We start from the raw sequence: 21913 nt of genomic DNA, 5'->3' as shown, positions 1-21913 counted from the left end.
TGGGTACACTGCAGAATCCACAGAGAGGCTCTTGCTTCCAAGGGAATGCCTGACAGCTTGAAATACTTTTTGGAAACTACAGTGGCCTATCTGGGTGATGTTTTTTCTCATCTGAATTATCTGAATCTCAGATTACAGGGATTCTCTGCAACTTTATTCAGTGTGCGGGACAAAATTGAGGATATGATTAAGAAGTTGGAGCTCTGCATTAACAAGGACAACACACAGGTCTTTCCATCATTGTATGATTTTTTTGTGTGTGCAAATGAACTCAAGCTTAAGGACAATGTCAAATGTGATATAGTGAAGTACCTGAGTGAGTTGGGTGCGCAATTAAGCAGGTACTTTCCTGAAACGGATGACACAAACAACTGGATTCGTTATCCCTTTCATGCCCTGCCTTCAGTCCACTTTCTGATAAGAGTGCCTCATCAAAATTACAACAAGCGGTTCTGTGAAAATGTAATTCAATCAGAAGTCACTGCCAGATTTCTGGATGGGGCTGCACTCAGAGCATCCTGCCTTGGCAAATCACGTTGTTAAGACACTGATGCCATTGCAACCACATACATCTACGTGAGTGGATTCTCACAAGCATGAAAACTAAATACAGGCACAGACTGTGTGGAAAATGATTTAAGACAGACTCTCCAATACAACCCAACATTGCAGAGTTATGTGCATCATTTCAAGCACACCATTCTCATTAACCTGTGGTGAGTTATTCACAGTTTTCAATGAACAAGTAAGGTTTTATATGTAAGATGGTTAAATAAAGGGCAAAGTTATTGATTATTATTATATTATTATTTGTGCCCTGGTCCTATAAGAGCTCTTTGTCACTTCCCACGAGCCGAATTGTGACAAAAACTCACACTCATTCTTATGTTTAATAAATGTATCTTATAGTGTGTGTGTGTGGCAGGCTTACAATGTTGGTAAATAACATTTGAGAGTGTGCTGACTCTGGTGCTAGAGGTATGCAGCTGGAGATTGAATATTTGAAGGGGTACGGGACTATAAAACGTTTGGGAACCACTGGTGTCGTGTATCAATGTTCCCAGCAGTTAAAATCTTCTAGAGGGTTATTTTTTAGGATATGTTTTTCATTAGTCCACTCTTGATACAGTCCTATTTTTTTTTTGCATGTTGGCAAGGAAGTTTTCAAGATGCAGTGTCACCTGCCTTATTATCAAGATGATTCAATATGCAATGATCGTTTTTGAGTGGATTTTCCTTTAAGATGACGTTTGTGTTGCCCAGTTCTGACTTTTCCATCTCCACACTAATCAGAGACTGGGACAAGTTTAGTTTCTGTGGAAATAGCCAGTCTAAATCAAGATATATTAAACAGATTCTCAATAAAGGTAAACTTCTTGATTTTATCAGGCCAATCGAAATAGATCTGAGTTTTCGATCTTACCTCTGAAATACTTATTTTGAGTCTTACCACCCAGAAAATGCAAGCTGTTTTCATGACCTAAGAGAGGGTGGAACAACTAGGAGTACTGTTGACTTGTCGAGATTTCAGTTCATTACTAGAAATATTTCTGAATCACTCTCTACAGTAGTTTGTCTCAGGTTTATTCAGTTTTTCTGATACGTTTGTTTACAAATTGACTTTAGAACCTGATCTGCCCTGTAAACTGCACTTTTACAGACGACAGAGATACAGCTATTTTAAATGTATTAAAGGGTGTGTACTGCCATTGAACATTTCAATAGCAATCAACTGAGTGTATGTCATCAATCTCACCTATTTCCTGTCTTGTGTCTCGTCCAATCAGGAGCAGTACTTAAACCTGCGTCCGGAACTCCGGGAACGTGCCTACGGCGACATCAGTGAGCGGCAGTCGGTGCGCCAACGGCTGCAGTGTCGCTCTTTCAAGTGGTACCTGGACACCATCTACCCCGAGATGCAGGTTGCCTCGCCCCACAACAAGCCCCAGCAGCCTGTGTTCGTCCAAAAGTGTTGCAAGGGACTAATATAATAATATATGCCATTTAGCAGACGCCAAAAGTGTTGCAGAGAGGCCGGGTAAGATGATAAAGTGACGTTGAGCTAAGGCTAAACTGATTCCAGATCAGTTTTTGCAGTATATCCAACTCCTATGGTCCCATCAACCATAGGAGTTGGCTATACAGCACAAACAGATCTGGAAACAGGTTAACTTCTTAAGGCTGCAATCCCGTTAACGGGATCGATATGACAACAGCCAGTGAAAGTGCAGGGCGCCAAATTCAATACAACAGAAATCTCAAAATTAAAATTCCTCAAACATACATGTATCTTATACCGTTTTAAAGGTAATCTTGTTGTTAATCCCACCACAGTGTCCGATTTCAAATAGGCTTTACAGCGAAAGCACCACGAACGATTATGTTAGGTGACCACCAACTCACAGAAAAACCCAGCCATTATTCCAGCCAAAGAGAGGAGTCACATATGGAGATAAAATTAATCACTAACCTTTGATGATCTTCATCAGATGACACTCATAGGACTTCATGTTACACAATACTTGTATGTTTTGTTTGATAAAGTTCATATTTATATTTTAAAAATCTCAGTATACAATGCGCGCGTTACGCTCACTAGTTCTAAAAACATCCGGTGATATTGCAGAGAGCCATAATCCTCTCCTTAATGCAACCGCTGTGTCAGATTTCAATAAAACTTTACGGAAAAAGCAAACCATGCAATAATCTGAGACTGCGCTCAGAAAATAAATAAAATTATCTGCCATGTTGGAGCCAACAGAAATCACATTATAAATATTCCCTTACCATTGATGATCTTCATCAGAATGCACTCCCAGGAATCCTAGTTCCACAATGTCCATTATTTATGTCCAAGTAGCTACTATTGTTTGCACGTTTAGTACACAAATCCAAACGCTTGTGCAGGTCCATCCGAACGTTAGACGAAAAGTTCAAAAAGTTATATTACAGGTCGAAGAAACTTGTCAAACTAAGTATAGAATCAATCTTTAGGATGTTATTATCATAAATCTTCAAGTTCCAACCGGAGAATTCCTATGTCTGTAGAGAATCAATGGAATGCAGGTCGCTATCATGTGAAATGCGCGTGACCAGGACCTGGCTCTCTGCCAGACCACTGACTCAAAGAGCTCCCACCCGGCTCCACAACACAGTTAGAAGCCTCATTCAAGTTTCTAAAGACTGTTGACATCTAGTGGATGTGCAACTTTATCCATATCCCACTCTGTATTCAATAGGGGCAGGTTGAAAAATCGACCAACCTCAGATTTCCCACTTCCTGGTTGGATTTGTCTCAGGTTTTCGCCTGCCATATGAGTTCTGTTATACTCACAGACATCATTCAAACAGTTTTAGAAACTTCAGAGTGTTTCCAATACCAATAATACTATTGGAGGAGCAGACCGTTTACTCTGGACACCTTTCATCCAAGCTACTCAATACTGCCCCTGCAGCCATAAGAAGTTTTAACATGGTTACTTTGTTAAAACCTTGTGTTGTCGGCTGTCAACCCCTGCCATCTAGAGGCAATAACATGAAGCCTGAAATTAAAAATAAACCTCAAGGAATGTATGTTTGTTTTTAAGGTGTAATTGTGTACATCATTCACATGCAAGTAGCCCTCTGACATATTTATAGGCATAAATTAAATAAAGTTACTTGTTTACTGTCAGTGAAGCACCTTCTCTGTATACAAACCCGTAGATGTCTCCTGATGGACTAGGGGTCTTCGGAAGTTGTAAACAATATTCCCTGTTCCCGCGCATGTTTCTTTAGAGTTTGAAAGTAGTTCTAAGATTGCAATGAAGAAATACCTGAACATTTTTCAAAAGCTAAGGGAAAGCAAAAATGATCAATACAACATTACATACTGCACTTAATTTATTTGTCTTCTGATTAAATTTTATTGAAAAAATGCCATATCCAGTCAACAGGGGGCAGCGTGGTGTTGAGAAAGTCATGAAGGAGCTTCAGTCCCCAGGATGAAAAGACACATACCACTTACAGGTTCAGAACTTCCGCTTCAAACAGACTGAGTTACAAGTTACAGTGCATTCGGAAAGTATTCAGACACCTTCCCTTTTTTCACATTTTGTTATGTTACAGCCTTATTCTGTAATGTAACAAAATGTGGGGCTCCCGAGTGGCGCAGCCATCTAAGGCACTGCATCTCAGTGCTAGTGGGGTCACAACAGACCCTGGTTCGATTCCAGGCTGTATCACAACCGGCTGTGATTGGGAGTCCCATAGGGCAGCGCACAATTGGCCCAGTGTGGTTAGGGTTTGGCTGGGGTAGGCTGTCATTGTAAATAATCATTTGTAACTGACTTGCCTAGTAGTTATATAAAATATATATATATATATAACCTTTATATATGTGTTTTTTTTATTCTAAAATTGATTCAATTAAATATTTTCCTCAATCTACACACAATACCGCATGCTGACAAAGCAAAAACAGGTGTTTAGATTTTTTGGCAAATTTATTATGAATGAAAACAAATAACCTTATTTACATAAGTATTCAGGCTCTTTGCTACGAGCCTCAAAATTGAGCTCGGGTGCATTCTGTTTCCATTGATCATCCTTGATGTTTCTACAATTTGATTGGAGTCCACCAGGGGTAAATTCCATTGATTGGACATGATTTGGAAAGGCACACACCTGTCTTTATAAGGTCCCACAGTTGACAGTGCATGTTAGAGCAAAAACCAAGCCATGAGGTCGAAGGAATTATCCATAGAGCTCCGAGACAGGATTGTGTCAAGGCACAGATCTGGGGAAGTTTACCAAAACATTTCTGCACCATTGAAGGTCACCAAGAACATAGTGGCCTCCATCATTCTTAAATGGAAGAAGTTTGGAACCACCAACACTTTTCCTAGAGCTGGCCACCCAGCCTAAGAGTTCCTCTGTGGAGATGGGAGAACCTTCCAGAAGGACAACCATCTCTGCAGCACTTCACCAATCAGGCCTTTATCGTAGAGTGGCCAGACAGAAGCCACTCCTCAGTAAAAGGCACATGACAGCCCACTTGGAGTTTGCCAAAAGGCACCTAAAGGACTCTCAGACCACGAGAAACAAGGTTCTCTGGTCTGATGAAACCAAGATTGAACTCTTTGGCCTGACTGCCAAGTGTCATGTCTGGAGGAAACCAGGCACTGCTCATCACCTGGCCAATACATCACTACAGTGAAGCATGATGGTGGCAGCATCATGCTGTGTGTATGTTTTTCAGGGACAGGGAGACTTGTCAGGATTGAGGGGAAAGATGAACAGAGCAAAGTACAGAGAGATCATTCATGAAAACTTGCTCCAGAGCCCTCAGGGCCTCAGACTGGGGTGAAGGTTCACCTTCCAACAGGACAACGACCCTAAGCACACAGACAAGACAATGCAGGAGTGGCTTTGGAACAAGTCTCTGAATGTCCTTGAATGACCCAGCCAGAGCCCGGACTTGAACCCAAATGAACATCTCTGGGAAGACCTGAAAATAGCTGTGCAGTGACGCTCCCCCTCCAATCTGACAGAGCTTGAGAGGATCTGAGAAGAATGGGCGAAACTCTCCAAATACAGGTGTGCCAAGCTTGTAGCGTCATACCCAACAAAGTACTGAGTAAAGGGTCTGAACACTTAAGTAAATGGGATATGTCAGTTCATTTTTTTTTTAAATGAGCAAAAATGCCAAACTGTTTGTGCTTTTTCATTTTGGGGTAGTGTGTGTAGATTGGGGGGGAAACTATTTTAGAATAAGGCTGTAACGTAACAAAATGTGGAAAAAGTAATGGAGTCTGAATACTTTCCAAATGCACTGTATGTATTTCATATTGATAAACCACAGACAGCTCTGCTACATCCGTCTACCTGGGAGGACATTCATATTCTAGTTAGTCTGGAAGGACACTTCATAGTGATTTCTTAAATATGGAATCCACAATCCATACACTGTCTGCCCCACAACCATTGTTATTTGTTTTGCTTTGTTGACGAAGCGCCGGTGGAGAGCCGCGGGTGGTGGGTGGGCGGACAAATAAGAAGTTTCACCTTTAAGTATTCCAGCTTTAACATACCTGGTTTTCTGAAGATAATAAGGTTATGGAATAATAAGGTTATGGAATAATAAGGTTATGGAAATAGGCTTAGAAATGAGTCAGTTGGAAAAAGGTCCCTCAATAGAATAATGACATTTTAAATATTATTGTCTTGTCGATTCAGGGGAGTGGGTGTTGGGTCTATTGTACATTCCAGTGGCATAGTCTGGAGTATGGACATACGCTACTGGTTAAAAGTTTTAGAACACCTACTCATTAAAGGGTTTTTCTTTATTTTTACTATTTTCTACATTGTAGAATAATAGTGAAGACATCAATACTATGAAATAACACATATGGAATCATGTAGTAACCAAAAAAAGTGTTAAACAAATCCAAATCCAGATCCCTCTAATAGGACTACCCTATTGGCTATTTGAAGCATCTCAAATATAAAATACATTTTGATTTGTTTAACACATTTTTGGTTGGTACATGATTCCATATGTGTTATTTCAGTTTTGATGTCTTCACTATTATTCTACAATGTATAAAATGGTCAAAGAAATTAAGAAAACCCTTGAATGAGTAGGTGTTGTAAAACTTTTAACCAGTAGTGTAACTTCAGTTGGTTTTTATCCATTTATCATGGATTGAGTTTATGGGCATTATTTTGTTTTGCAATCGCACAGTGCAGATGATCAGATCTCGAGAGCTGAAGCCAGAACCACATTAATATAACATAGCAATGTTCTCAGATGCGCAGCCAGGCTGCAATAAAGATGACCTGGAACGCAACAGTGTCTTCACCTTAGACCGCTCACTTCTCCTTTTCTTTCTCTGTAGCTGCGGAACCTGAAGGCTGACAAGTGTCTGGTGGCCCAGGGGAGGTCCACCCAGAAGGGGGGCGCCGTGGTGCTGAGGTCCTGTGACACTCACAACCCAGAACAGGTACACTAACTAACATATTAGCACCCCCCGCCCCCACCCCACCTCTGCCTTGGACATCTATATAATCTGTAGGGCCAAACCATACTGTGCTACGATATTGTCTTTTCACATTGCACTTTCAAGCACGACTCAGCATTCTAAAAGCAAGCTGACCTGCCCTGATAACAGGTGTGGATAGAAATCATTCTGACCCTACACTGTACGATATTAACTGAAAAGAGCATGGTTTGGGTCGGCACAATACTGTGAAATATCCTCTACTGGTCTCTCTGCTTATCAACACTTTAACCCATAAGAATCTAAGCCCTGTCTAATCCGCTGGAGGGGGGTACAACTAAGCTATATGGAAGACCCCTTGAAGTATCCCCAAAATATATCCATTGTCCTTACTGCTTGCTATTAGCCCATACAAACGCATTGAATAACAGATTCACTACATGGAACAAAATAATTATAAAAGGAAAGTTTGTTCTTCAGTGTCTGTCTTATATCTGAGAGATAGTTGAAGTCAGAAGTTTACATACACTTAGTTTGGAGTCATTAAAAAGTTTTTCAACCATTCCACAAATATCTTGTTAACAAACTGTAGTTTTGGTAAGTCTGTTAGGACATCTACTTTGTGCATGACACAAGTAATTTTTCACATACAGATTAATTTACTATCACAATTCCTGTGGGTCAGAAGTTGACATACACTAAGTTGACTGTGCCTTTAAACAGCTTGGAAAATTCCAGAAAATTATGTCATGGCTTTAGAAGCTTCTAATAGGCTAATTGACATCATTTGAGTCAATTGGAGGGGTACCTGTGGATGTATTTCAAGGCCTACCTTCAAACTATGTGCCTCTGCTTGACATCATGGGGAAATCAAAAGAAATCAGCCAAGACCTCAGAAATAAAATTGTAGATGTCCACAAGTCTGGTTCATCCTTGGGAGCAATTTCCAAACGACTGAAGGTACCACGTTCATCTGTACAAACAATAGTACTCAAGTATAAACACCATGGGACCACGCAGCCGTCATACCACTCAGGAGGGAGACTCGTTCTGTCTCCTAGAGATGAATGTACTTTTGTGTGAAAAGTGCAAATCAATCCCAGAACAACAGCAAAGCACCTTGTGAAGATGCTAGATGAAACAGGTACAAAAGTATCTATATCCACAGTAAAACGAGTCCTATATCAACATAACCTGAAAGGCCACTCAGCAAGGAAGAAGACACTACTCTAAAACTGCCATAAAAAAGCCAGACCACGGTTTACAACTGCAAATGGGGACAAAGATCCTACTTTTTGGAGAAATGTCCCTGGTCTGAAAAATAGAACTGTTTGGCCATAAGGACCATTGTTATGTTTGGAATAAAAAGGGTGAGGCTTGCAATCCGAAAAACACCATCCCAACTGTGAAGCTCGGGGTTGGCAGCATCATGTTGTGGCGTGCTTTGCTGCAGGAGGGACTGGTGCACTTCACAAAATAGATGGCATCATGAGGAAGGAAAATTATGTGGATATATTGAAGCAACATCTGAAGACATCAGTTAAGTTAAAACGTGGTCGCAAAATGGGTCTTCCAAATGGACAATGACTGCAAGCATACTTCCAAAGTTGTGGCAAAATGGCTTAAGGACAACAAAGTCAAGCTATTGGAGTGGCCATCACAAAGCCCTGACCTCAATCCTATAGAAAATTTGTGGGCAGAACTGAAAAAGTGTGTGCGAGCAAGGAGACCTACAAACCTGACTCAGTTACACCAGCTCTGTCAGGAGGAATGGGCCAAAATTCACCCAACTTATTGTGGGAAGCTTGTGGAAGGCTACCTGAAATGTTTGACCCATGTTAAACAATGTAAAGGCAATGCTACCAAATACTAATTGAGTGTATGAAAACTTCTGACCTTTCTGGGAATGTGATGAAAGAATTAAAAGCTGAAATAAATCATTCTCTCTTCAATTATTCTGACATTTCACATTCTTTAAATAGTGGTGATCCTAACTGACCTAAGACAGGGAATTTTTACTAAGATTAAATGTCAGGAATTGTGAAAAACTGAGTTTAAATATATTTTGCTAAGGTGTATGTAAACTTCCGACTTCAACTGTACAGTCGTGGCCAAAAGCTTTGAGAATGACACAAATATTAATTTGTACCCCCTGTATATAGCCTCCACATTGACTCTGTACCGGTACCCCCTGTATATAGCCTCCACACTGACTCTGTACCGGTACCCCCTGTATATAGCCTCCACATTGACTCTGTACCGGTACCCCCTGTATATAGCCTCCACACTGACTCTGTACCGGTACCCCCTGTATATAGCCTCCACACTGACTCTGTACCGGTACCCCCTGTATATAGCCTCCACACTGATTCTGTACCGGTACCCCCTGTATATAGCCTCCACACTGACTCTGTACCGGTACCCCCTGTATATAGCCTCCACACTGACTCTGTACCGGTACCCCCTGTATATAGCCTCTACATTGACTCTGTACCGGTACCCCCTGTATATAGCCTCCACATTGATTCTGTACTGGTACCCCCTGTATATAGCCTCCACATTGACTCTGTACCGGTACCCCCTGTATATAGCCTCCACATTGACTCTGTACCGATACCCCCTGTATATAGCCTCCACATTGACTCTGTACCGGTACCCCCTGTATATAGCCTCCACATTGACTCTGTACCGGTACCCCCTGTATATAGCCTCCACATTGACTCTGTACCGGTACCCCCTGTATATAGCCTCCACACTGACTCTGTACCGGTACCCCCTGTATATAGCCTCCACATTGACTCTGTACCGGTACCCCCTGTATATAGCCTCCACATTGACTCTGTACCCCCTGTATATAGCCTCCACATACTCTGTACCCCTGTATATAGCCTCCACATTGACTCTGTACCGGTACCCCCTGTATATAGCCTCCACATTGACTCTGTACCGGTACCCCCTGTATATAGCCTCCACATTGACTCTGTACCGGTACCCCCTGTATATAGCCTCCACATTGACTCTGTACCGGTACCCCCTGTATATAGCCTCGCTACTGTTATTTTTTCTATTATCATCTTTATTTTTTATTTGTTTATTTTAGTTAATACTTTTCTTAACTGCATTGTTGTGTGTATTCGACGCATGTGAGAAATACAATTTGATTTGATTGTCGTCTCATCTTTCCATAGAGGGGTTTGTATGCCAAACCGTTTGGACGCTACAGACAATTTTGTTAGAAGTCCAATTTTCGGTATGTCTCAATGTCTGACAAACACCGCTCTAGCGCCGTCACTTTTCACCCGAGAGGCGGAAGTGTTCCATAGGTGGGTGCAGCGTCTCAAAACTAGTTCCCCCGATCCAGATTAAGCTTATTCCTGTACTTCAAACAAAGTTCCATGGATATTCTCCATCTGGGTTGGGGAAACGTCCTAGCGATGGAGAAATAGGTTGTGTGAGACTCTGCCTCGCCTCCATCATATGGTCTACTATGCGTCACTGGCACTCATTATTCATGTTGCCAGCCTCTGATTGACCTACAGTGACAATAGAACCTTTACATGATTCTGACCTCTTTTTGACGCTGCTGTTAGTCCGGCGACAGGGACAATGGTTATAAGGGTTAGTGCTAGAATATGAAATTAGTTCTATTTCAACCTCCTATCTCCTAATCTTTCATTACCTTATTTCAACCATTGTTTATGGCTACAATGACTGTTTTGTAGGAGGGTACGTTACCCTGGCTAGACAGGGAAAGTGCAGTATCTCAACCTGGAAATACATGAACTATACCAGTACACCCCCCCCCTCCCAGGCTCTTTCAGGGTCACATCCACTGGAAGAGCTTCTATCTTTTCAAGCCTCAACTAAAAAAAATACACTTCCATTAGACAAGCTCTTCCACTTTCCTGTGTGTGTAAAAATGGTGCAGAGTGAGTCACTTTGTCTGTGTGGGGTAGAAGTTCAGCTGCAGTTCTGCACTGTGCCACATGTGTTCTCCCACTCTCTCTTTTCCTCGCTCTCTATTCTCTTTTCATCTGAACTTCTGTCTTACTGCAGCAGTTCTTGGGTACACGATGAGGTCAACAACTTCTGTTGTGAACGGTTGTTTGTGAAGTTGTCTACTGACAAATGAGGCGTGAAACTTTTTTGTCATAAGTATTGGGAGTATGTCAAGTTTAAATTCTGGTTTATTCCAGTCTATTGGATATGGAATAAGGGCTTTTTAAAATGAATTTACATTCCTCACTCGAGTCTGTACCACATGACATTGTTTCCTTATACAGTATTATACTTCTTCTGCCTTTCTTTCTCTCTCTCCCTAACCTACCTCCCTCTTCCTCCCTAGGAGTGGGCCTATGATGAGGAGCACGAGTTGATCCTAGCTGGCCTGCTGTGTCTGGACATGTCGGAGATCCGCTCGTCTGACCCACCCCGCCTCATGAAGTGTCACGGCTCAGGGGGCTCCCAACAGTGGACCCTGGGGGTGAGTTAGCTAGAGCCTCCACACTGTTGCTGAATCCACAAATCATCCCCATATCTGTATATAAAAGACGGGTTGGTTGTTTAGAAACACAACTACTGGGGCTTAGATTGTTGACTTGAAAACATTCATACATTCGCACAATGAGCACATGTTGGCTTTCAAATACATTGTTACAGTTGTTGGTTAGCCATATTAGCATAGACGTAGATCAGTCAAAACAAGACATGGTATCAAGAACAAAATAAATCTAGCTGAAATGAGCCACCTATGACATGGCAGCTTCTTGTCATTGTCGCTAGCTATCTGGCCATTCCAAATCACAACAGACCTCTGTCCCATTGAAGCGTGCGTATCGTTTTCCTGACGTTGTCAGCTAACCCATCTATAGAAGCAAATAGGGCTATAGCAACTGTTGCAATGACTGCTACCATCATCAGACCAGTACTGTGAAGGAGTAAAGTCACATACAGTAAGTTAAATGGACTCACTGAATGCAATAAGTGTTCAATGTGATTTTTGAATTCTCTGTTAAGGGCCCTCATTTGAGCAGTGAATTTCAAACCCAGATTCAACCACAGAGACCAGGGAAGTTTTGAATGCCTCGCAGGGAAGGGCACCTAATGGAAGAAAATAAATAGTAAGCAGACATTGAATATCCCTTTGAGCACGATGAAGTTATTAATTACATTTATGTCCTGAATGCAAATCCAACAACATATCACTGAGTACCACTATTCATATTTTCAAGCATGGTGGTGGCTGCATCATGTTATGAGTATTCTTGTCATCGTCAAGGACTGGGAGTTTTTTAAATTAATTTAATAGAGCACAGGCAAAGTCCTAGAGTAAAAAGTGGTTCAGTCTGCTTTCCAACAGACACTGAGACAAATTCACCTTTCAGCAGGACAGTAACCTAAAACACAAGGCCTATACACTGGAGTTTACCAAGATGACATTGAATGTTCCTGAGTGGCCTAGTTACAGTTTGGACTTAAATCTGCTTTAAAATGGCTGTCTAGCAATGATCAACAACCAATTTGACAGAGCTTGAAAAATGTAAAAAATAAATGTGCAAAGCGTTTAGACTTACCCAAAAAGACTAATTGCTGCCAAAGGTGATTCTAACTTGTATTGACTCTGGATTGACTACTTATAATTTAAACTAATGATCAAATTTTTCCTCCTCTTTGGCAAGTATTTTCTGTAGATGGTTGACAAATCTATTTTAATCCCACCTTGAAACACAAAATGTGGAGGAAAAAAAATTGAGGGGTGTGACTACACTACATGACCAAATGTATGGGGACACCTGCTCATAGAACATCTCATTTCAGAATCATGGGCATTAATATGGCGTTGGTTCCCCACTTTGCTGCGATTACAGCCTCCACTCTTCTGGGAAGGCTTTCCACTAGATGTTGCTGCAGGGACTTGCTTCCATTCAACCACGAGCAATAGTGATGTTGGGCGATTAGGCCTGGCTCGCAGTCGGTGTTCCAATTAATCCCAAAGGTGTTTAATGGGGTTGAGAATAGGGCTCTGTGAAGGCCAGTCAAGTTCTTCCACACTGATCTTGACAAACCAGTTCTGTATGGAACTCGCTTTGTGCACTGGGGCATTGTCATACTGAAACAGGAAAGGGCCTTCCCCAAACTTTTGCCACAAAATAGGAAGCACAGAGTCGTCTAGAATGTCATTGTACACAGTAGCGTTAAGATTTCCCTTCACTGGAACTAAGGGGCCCGAACCATGAAAAACAGCCCCAGACCATTATTCCTCCTCCACGAAACTTTACAGTTGGCACTGCAATTGGGCAGGTAGCGTTCTCCTGGCATCCGCCAAACCCAGATGGTTAAGCGTGATTCACCACTCCAGCCGACGCTTGGCACTGCGCATGGTGATCTTAGGCTTGTGTGCGGCTGCTCGTCCATGGAAACCCATTTCATGACGCTCCAGACGAACAGTTTGTGTGGTGACGTTGCTTCCGGAGGCAGTTTGGAACTCGATAGTGAGCGTTGCAACCGAGGACAGACCATTTTTACTGTTCCGTGAGCTTGTGTGGCCTACTACTTCGTGGCTGAGCAGCTCCTAGAGGTTTCCATTTCACAATAACAGCACTTACAGTTGACATGGGTAGCTCAAGCAAGGCAAAAATTTGACCAATTGACTTGTTGGAAAGGTGGCAACCTACAGTATGACGGTCCCACGTTGAATGTCACTGAGCTCTTCAGTACGAGCGATTTTTATACACCTGTCAGCAACGGATGTGGCTGAAATAACCGAATCCACTAACTTTTGCATATGTAGTGTACTTTCTGAAGGCAGGGTATGCAACATATGGCCCTGTCTTCCTCCTCTACCCCAATTCTGTATGTAACACATGGTCCTGTCTTCCTCCAACCCTCTCCAGAAAAGCAACCGGCTGTATCAAGTCTCAGTGGGCCAATGCCTGGCCGTGGTCGACCCAATCAGCCCCAAGGGATATGTTGCCACGGCAATCTGCAACGGCTCTCAGTCCCAGCAGTGGCAGTTGGAGGGCTGATGTTGATACCCCACGACTAGTTACATACCAGACGCTGACTGCCCCCCCCCTCTGGATGGGGGGAGTACTGCATGCTGCTACAACTAAGCAAGAGAGGGATGGAACTAATTATATGGACTGTGTTCTTGAAGAAAACGAATGCTGTTTGTCTTCAGAACTGCTTCCGGCCTGACGTGCACAAAGTATGGAGCTCTAAGTGGGTACGCTATATGTACTGTAGTCATTCGTATGCCTGACTTCCCCCTCTTGAAAATTAGTATTCCATGTCTTGTTTTAGATAATTATTTTTACAATGCATCATGCAAATTATTTTTAATTTAATCCAATTTGCACAGCACTCTTGCATTAGACAATTCAGAGAAACGTGTAATCTTGTATAAGTCCCAAACAAGTGTTTACTAAGAACAATTGACTGCCAGTGTTAGAGGTTTTATAGTTAAATTGCATTTTATTCTGTACTTATTACAATCTGATATTAATTGCTATGACATACAGTACTGCATGTTATTTAGTTGACATTTCTTTGGGAGTATCTTTCTGTTGTACAAATATTTTGATCACTGGAGTTTGTTTTTGAAGTCATGTATTTTTCATGCCCTTGAAATGTGCAAGGCAACTTCCTTAATACTGTATTGATAGGCTACACTATGTTAGCTCTACATCAGGTATATTGACCATGTGATGGATAGTGTGTGCAGTCTACGTAAATCATGTCAAATAGAAACGGAATTTCCTACAGTATCTAGCGGTCTTGGGTCATGCCCACAATACTAGCAAAATGATCCATACTCACGGCCTGTTCTGCACTGTACTGGTGAGCTATGATGGTTGAACAAGATCTGACAATGATTTGAGTTCTAGTTTTTCCCTTATCAAATCCAAATGTAATTTCTTAAGTTATGTGGTGCAGTTTTGTATTAGTTATTCTCTTTTGCAATGAGGCAACCAACTAAATGTTTATTTGAAGTATGAACATCCCTTTTGACAAATTTGCAATTGATTAAAAGTCTTTGTCATGCTCTTATTAAAATGTTGTCCATTTAACCCCACAGAGAAAAGTAGCGCAAATGTAAGATGTAAAATATTTTATTTTTTGTAAATGATCCTAAATCTGATTCCAAACTCCATCACAAGCTGTATACTTCAAAAAGGCTTTTTAGATATTACTATACAGGACAAAGAAAAGAGACACTATTAAAGAGGTCTGAATATTGTACAAGAGGAGAAAATATCCAAGAAACAAATTTCATTAACCATTATGGAAAATTATATACAATTGATTCTTCTGAAAGTTTAAAAATACATCATGCCATGTACTGTTTATTACAACGGGACTGAATATACCAACTTTTGTACAGTTAACTTAAGTTGTGCACACACATGAACACTTCATTTCAAACTGGTCAACGAAATGCTAGTACCAGATTCCAATTTTCGTGATAGAGTGTAAAGAAATCAGAATGATCATACAGTAGCATCTTTCTTCTCAACTAGCAGAATGTTTAAGAAATGTAAACAAAAAACAAAAATCATTTCATGTGAAAAGCATAATTGTGTCTCCTGCAACTGGTAAGTAAAATGCATTTTTTCCCCCAAGCACAGCATTATCTGTATGAGGTGAATCTCAGATTGACTGCTGTACACATACAGTTAAAGAAGCTAACTGATGGTTTGGTGGCTTCCAACCTTAAATTCACAGTTCTCTCTAATTCTACATTCACGTCAGATTAACTAGGGTTAGGATTTCAGTCGTCTCGATGTGATTGGTGCTCTCTTTGCGTGTGTCAATGCAAACAGAAATTGTCCTAAGGAAAATGAAACGCAAAGTATATTCTTCAAGTGGTCAGAATTTGACAACACAACTTAATTCTAAATACAACAAAAATACTCTAGATTTTTTTTTTTTACACATTCTGTACAGTTTTATACAGCACATAAACTCTTAGAATGATATGACATCCTTCTTAAATACTTTTCTCCAAAAAAATGTATTCACCCAAACAGCCATGATGTAGTTATGGTAGCATTTGGTCAATTGTTTACTTAATTGACTATTTACACTTTGTATAAAGTAACACGTTCTGATCAGACTGGGCAGCAGTTTGCCGGCGATTCGATAATAAATACAAAAATGCTCGTATTTTACATAAAAGGAAAAAAACTGACTCATGGAATCAAGTATTTTCGACTAAATTTGTTTTAGTGCAAGTTAACAATCCCTTAGCTTTGTCCCTAAGGAAGTCTTCTCTGTACATTCCTTGTTCAGTGGTGTCTACATTTCTGTAACTATATGTATATATATATTTGTATATATTTCATAATCCAGAGGACCTGCCTCAATAACTAAATAAGGCAGTGGCCAGCACAAAACTCTCCTGGTCAACTGGTGAATTCTACCCCAAAACACCCTCCCCTAATCCATTCATTTATATATATATATATAAAGTGAAAGACTCGGTTCTCAGCCTCAAAAAGAATAGTCTTCGTGCCTGCGATGCCCCTTCCCTCTTTAGTCTTCTCTAACAGTTCTGCGGTCAGTGTCTTGCCCTGATAAGTTGTCTTTGTTTAAGTAATACGTTTTTCAGCTGACGAACCAACAAGCATATAAAAAGATAACAAGGAATGTGTGTGCCATCATTTGGAAGTGTTGTAGCCTGTATTTTGTCCCGACTGTCCCTGTTCTAATTCATCCATTTCCGGCAATTAACCGCACCACAGTGACAAGGGATCTTATGCTGGTCGTCCTCCAGGTCAAATTTGTAGTCGTAGCACAGCTGAAAATGAGAGAGAAATCAGATCAACACTTCAGGTGCTTATTACTTCAATGACAAACTGATGATAACGATGCACAATTCTATGCATGCTTGATACAACGAGACCATTCTTAAACATTAGCTGATGTCACATGGCTGAGGTAGCCACTAGCCACAGTGCAATGTGTCTCCAGTGTCTACTTTCAATAATGAGGCATATTGCTAATGAAAAGAGGATATCTTACCTCTTCTCCTCTCTGGATATTGCGGCAAGAGCTGATGATGATCTTGTCGCCTCTCTCCAAGCTCACGGCCTCGGCGATGCAGTTCGGGGCACAGGAGTGGTTGATGTATCTGAGGACGATGCCAAAGGTAAACGACTTTCCTACAGTCTAGCGACATTTACACAGAGTTGAAATGTAACACAAGTAGGGTCAAATGGTGTATTCTGAATGTAGGAAACTCTTACCTTGCTGGTCCGCCAGTGATGGTGGCATCGACAACATGCTCACTGTCCAGGCGGAACATGTAGACTCCCCGGTTCTGCACCACAGCAAGGGAATAACATGAAGATACAACATTGCCATTCTTCTCTTATGCTATCATGTAGATGTTAAGATGAAGGGGGATGATAATTTAGTCTTGTGGGGAAACATATGGCAATGGTTTCTGAACTCACCTGGGATTCGTACATCTTCTCCATCCGGTTGGCGACCTCATTGCGAATGAGGGTACCAATGTACTCAATCACCATGGTGTGGGACTCAATGTCCCTGGCGGCGTACAGACCCAACCCCTGCCAGGACAGAAACCGTGAGGGTCAACACCTCAAACACTGAACTCAATGAATCTGAAAGCAAACGACCACTATGAATGATGCCATATCAGTCATGTCCTCATAACCCAACAGGTAACTTACCACAAAAGCAACCAATTGAATTCAATCAATGTGCATCAAGCAAAATGGATTGAGATACTTCTATGCCTGAATAAGTTCGACAATTATATTGAATGTGCATCAGGGCCTGAGTCTGCATGTAGCCCTAGCACAGTGACAGACCTGAATGCGGGAGCGCGCCAGGTACACGTTGCTCTTCCACTCAGCTTTCATGCGTCGGTACTGGAAGGGGATGGATGCAAACTGCTTGGGGATCACCTCTTCCGGTGCTTCCACCACACCCACGCTGCCAACCGTCTGCATGGACTTAGAGGAGACGATGCCGGTGCTGGACAAAGTGTGAGGTCTATGGGAAGAGGAGGAGCCAAAACATACAACACCCTGAAGCATTCCCGCAGGAAGTAGCATATGACCATCGAAATAGAAACGCAGTACTACCATTCTACTTATTCTATTTCTATGCATGTATGACATTGATGGAAAGGTGATTGAACGGCAAGTGGGACTGCATTTAGGTGGTTTTCTGGACAAACAGACATGGATAATCTCCATTTAAAGGTCCAGGAATAAGCTTCATTTGGGTCCGGGGAAAGCGGTGCTCCACCAAATGAGAAGCCAGAGTTATTGGGGTGGAAAGGCAGTTAATGTGTGGCTGGGAGCAGATATACCAACATGTAACGGTAAGTCCCATGCCAGGAACCCAGGATATTTAACATTAGCATTATTTTACAGCCAATGTGTCACTTATGCGTCATCAGGGAACTAAGACAGTAAGATGCACAATGCTGACTGATAACAGATGTGACATTGAAGGATGACTATTTCAAGAAAACAGTGATGAGGGAAGCCAGTTATCTTTTGTTACTGATCTGTTCATTGATTTAAACAAATGAAAGCTGAAAGATGACCTGTTTTGACTTCAAGCAGGCAGCAGTGAAGTTAAAGGAAGAACAACATGCATAAAGAAAGAGGAGAGCGAACACCTTGTTGTGGATGGAACAAAGACAAAGTGTTGCTGAGATAAAGCAGTGATCAACCCAAAAAAAACATGGCAGGAACTTAAGTGTAAAATGACACAGAATACCTTAACACCAACCTCTTGACATGGCTGCAGGCCTTGGGTTCTGAGCGGGCACTGCCAGTTGGGTTTATGGCCAAGGGGAGCTCCATGAGAGGGTTGCGTCCGAACCGGAAAGTATATCTGTCACAGGCTTCTACTCCGGGGAGCTGCACACACACATTTTAAAAATTTTTAAAAACATTTTCAAGCAGTTCAATCCATTAAAATGGGTCAATAATAACCAATAGTTAATTACAAGCTGCAATTAAGTATTTATCTTACTTTAAACACTCAACAGGACATTTCAGGTTTCCATTAAGATACATGAGTGGATTTATTGAACTGTTTTTCCTACAGGGAGTTTATAAAATAGTTCTCTTACACCACTTAACCTTAGACTGAAAAAGTGTTTTCATAATCAACTGCAAAGTCAGATAAAACTAGTGTGTTTGATGGAGAACCTTTCATCAAAGTACTTAGAGTGCATATGGAAAGCCTTTTCCTTTAAAGCACCTAATGGAGTTGAAGTTATTTTGCATGGGAGCTTTTAACACAAGTGTTAAAAATTTGCCCAAACCAATTCAAAAGTCAAAACCAAACTGCTATACTGCACACCCACCTAAAACGTTCAACTCTCTCAAACTATTCATTTTACTCTCTCTTGCCATCTCTGCTCTTACCGATTCTACGATCCTGGTGACGGCGGTGACAGTGAATCCAAACAGGTCCTCTCCCTTCAAGTAGACGGGGAACAGTTTCAGAGTTCCTGATTCGTTACGCCGGTCAGCCACAGGCTCCAGAATCTTGTCCCAGACACCTACAACACAGAGGGGAGATTCCACAGTCAGGGTAACTAGATTAATTTATCAGGATGTGTCTAGTTTTACTTTGTGTAAATCTAACCATAACCCACACTTTGGCTGGTTTTCTAACCATCCTTCACCCTGTTTCTACACCAGACAAATGCATTTGTCAAAGTATTTGAGGTGAGTTTGATGTAGCTTTTGAATTGTTTGCACATAAGTGGACCTGAAGTATTTGACTTATGTATTTGACCCTGCCCTCTTACCTTTGGGTGAGGCGCCGGTGAGCACCAGGTCATCGTAGCCTTGCTCTATCATCCGCACCACAAACTCCGGCTGGCCCTCGTTCTCCTCCACCGAGCACAGGTAGCGGCATCGGTGGTTGCCTTGGCGTGTGCTCCAGTAGATGCGGCTGGCCCGGTAGCCCACGGGGAAGATGGCGTTCGCTGAGTGGAAGGCAGCCATCTGCTGGGGCAGCAGCTGACCCACGGTGTGGAACACCAGGCTTCCCACACGGAACGTGTGGCGGCGCTCTCCACGCTGCACGATGCTGGCCATCTGCCGTGCCTCGTCGCGCTGCACGTAGACGCGGCGGAACACTGTGAAGCATCGCAGCTCCTGGTCGTGGTGGGTAGTGGTGGGCGCCACGGCCCTGTCGCCTCCTCTCCCGTCGCCACCGCCGATGCCACGGGGCCGGTGCAGGTGACACAGCATTGTCTTGTCCTTGAAGAAGGTGCACTGTGCCTTGAGCGCGCACGTGAAGTGGTAGGCGTTGCCGCAGCGCAGTCGGTGGCAGCCACTGGTGGCGCCTGTCTGCTGGCAGTAGGTGCAGCGCACCGCCATGCCCCGCCGCAGTGCCAGCTCCACGTTGATCAGGGCGCCCGCCTGCGTCTCATACACCTCAGATGACCACAGAGCGCAGTTCAGGTGTACCCACAGGTCCAGGTCCAGGTTGAGGAGGCGTGCGGGGCCGTCTGTCATGCCATCGCCCTCCTCGTGGCAAAAGCAGCAACGCCGCAGGTCCCGGGGGAGGGGATCGGGACGCAGAGAGGCACCCAGCTTCCTCAGCAGCTCATCCACCTCATCCTCACCGGGCAGAGAGGACAGCAGGCTGCCTCTAGTGGGAAACACGACGTGTACACTCCACTTGCGCCAGCGCAGGCCCTTCCAGCGCTTGTGGTGGCGGGGCGACATGTCATCACCACCCCCGCTGGCAGAGTGGACTGCTCGGGGCCTTGGCTTGAGCTTGACCGTCACCTTGAGGGTGTCCGGCTTGGGTTTCTCTGTAGGGAAGGAGATGGGAGGGGGGCTGGAGGGGGTAGACTGTTTGGGCTGCAGCTGGGCCAGGCAGTGGACGTCCAGTGTGGACATGTTGTTACTATACTGGTGGAGCACCTTAGACGGGCTCTCTTTGACCGACGACTCAGGCAAGAGAGGAGACGTGTTTGGCTGCGAAAGAGAGTTTAGTCATTAGGAATCCAATGAAAAGTCTCATGCTAATTACTCTCAGCAATGGCATCTTTGTTTGCCCAGCTGTGGTCATTGTTAGACCATGTTAGAATAGTCCACCTGCTTTTTGACTGCGCTAAAATGAAAACCCATAAATCCACTCATTCTCCATGCAATCTACAACCTATTGTAACAATCCTGCCTTGTCATCTGTCTCCTTTCCATACTGGTGTCAGTGAGGTTCTCAAAAAGCTAAGAGTCCAGTTGGAGATACACACCTTACTCTCTGTGGCTTTGGACTGTGTGGCTGCGGTGTGGAGGACAAAACAGTTGCAGCTGCAGAAGACCTGACTCGGTCTCTCCTGTAGAAAGCAGAGACATCAGCGTCATGTTCAGTTGCCGCAAAAATAAAGGAAATGCTCTGAAACTGGGAGGACAACTAAACCTGTCCAATAAGAAACTTGTTTTTTTTTCTGTTGCAAAACGTTTTGCCTTTAATGACCAGGAACCAGGTCACTTGTTCTGAACATGCATTAGTCTAGAAACAACCATTGTTGTTTATTTTACCTTTATTCAATCTAGGCAAGTGTGTACATGTGTGGGCTGGCAGGAGGAGAAGATCAAAAGGGAACCCCTGATTTAAACAGGCTGTTAACCTAATTAAATCATGCTCAACCCAGGCCATCCCCACTCATCTCCTGGTAAATCAGACGGTGCGTCGCGGCAGTTAGGTTTACTTTATTTCATTACTATTGTTGGGCTTAGGATTTATCTAATTCCATATCAACAAAACTGATCATTTTCACTGTACACTACTAGTGAATGTATTATGGTAATACTTAAAATAATTGACAATTCATATTCTTATACGATAGGAATTAATTTCAGGCTTTGCAGTTTAAATGACTAAACATGTTCATATTAAGTAACAATACTTGCTTCAGT

At 42.6% G+C, this 21913-nt stretch overlaps 2 protein-coding genes across 2 annotated transcripts in view; one reads left to right on the top strand and one right to left on the bottom strand.

The window, feature by feature from the left end:
* Positions 1 to 15054, top strand: part of LOC123991353 (polypeptide N-acetylgalactosaminyltransferase 11-like) — a 49023-nt gene extending 33969 nt beyond the window's left edge. Inside the window, exons 9-13 of the mRNA XM_046292858.1 lie at positions 1788 to 1977; positions 2010 to 2038; positions 6879 to 6983; positions 11326 to 11463; positions 13874 to 15054. Of these exons, the coding sequence (XP_046148814.1) occupies positions 1788 to 1977; positions 2010 to 2038; positions 6879 to 6983; positions 11326 to 11463; positions 13874 to 14005 (594 nt within the window). The 3' untranslated portion in view covers positions 14006 to 15054. The remainder of the gene's footprint in view (positions 1 to 1787; positions 1978 to 2009; positions 2039 to 6878; positions 6984 to 11325; positions 11464 to 13873) is intronic.
* A 21-nt stretch (positions 15055 to 15075) lies between these two features.
* Positions 15076 to 21913, bottom strand: part of kmt2ca (lysine (K)-specific methyltransferase 2Ca) — a 235970-nt gene continuing 229132 nt past the window's right edge. Inside the window, 9 exon segments of the mRNA XM_046290968.1 lie at positions 15076 to 16779; positions 17004 to 17112; positions 17228 to 17301; positions 17438 to 17554; positions 17819 to 18002; positions 18741 to 18883; positions 19397 to 19533; positions 19786 to 20968; positions 21247 to 21330. Of these exon segments, the coding sequence (XP_046146924.1) occupies positions 16687 to 16779; positions 17004 to 17112; positions 17228 to 17301; positions 17438 to 17554; positions 17819 to 18002; positions 18741 to 18883; positions 19397 to 19533; positions 19786 to 20968; positions 21247 to 21330 (2124 nt within the window). The 3' untranslated portion in view covers positions 15076 to 16686.

Source organism: Oncorhynchus gorbuscha, linkage group LG12, assembly GCF_021184085.1.
Source record: "Oncorhynchus gorbuscha isolate QuinsamMale2020 ecotype Even-year linkage group LG12, OgorEven_v1.0, whole genome shotgun sequence".
Taxonomy (NCBI): Eukaryota; Metazoa; Chordata; class Actinopteri; order Salmoniformes; family Salmonidae; genus Oncorhynchus; species Oncorhynchus gorbuscha.
This window is presented reverse-complemented; position numbering and strand designations above follow the sequence as displayed.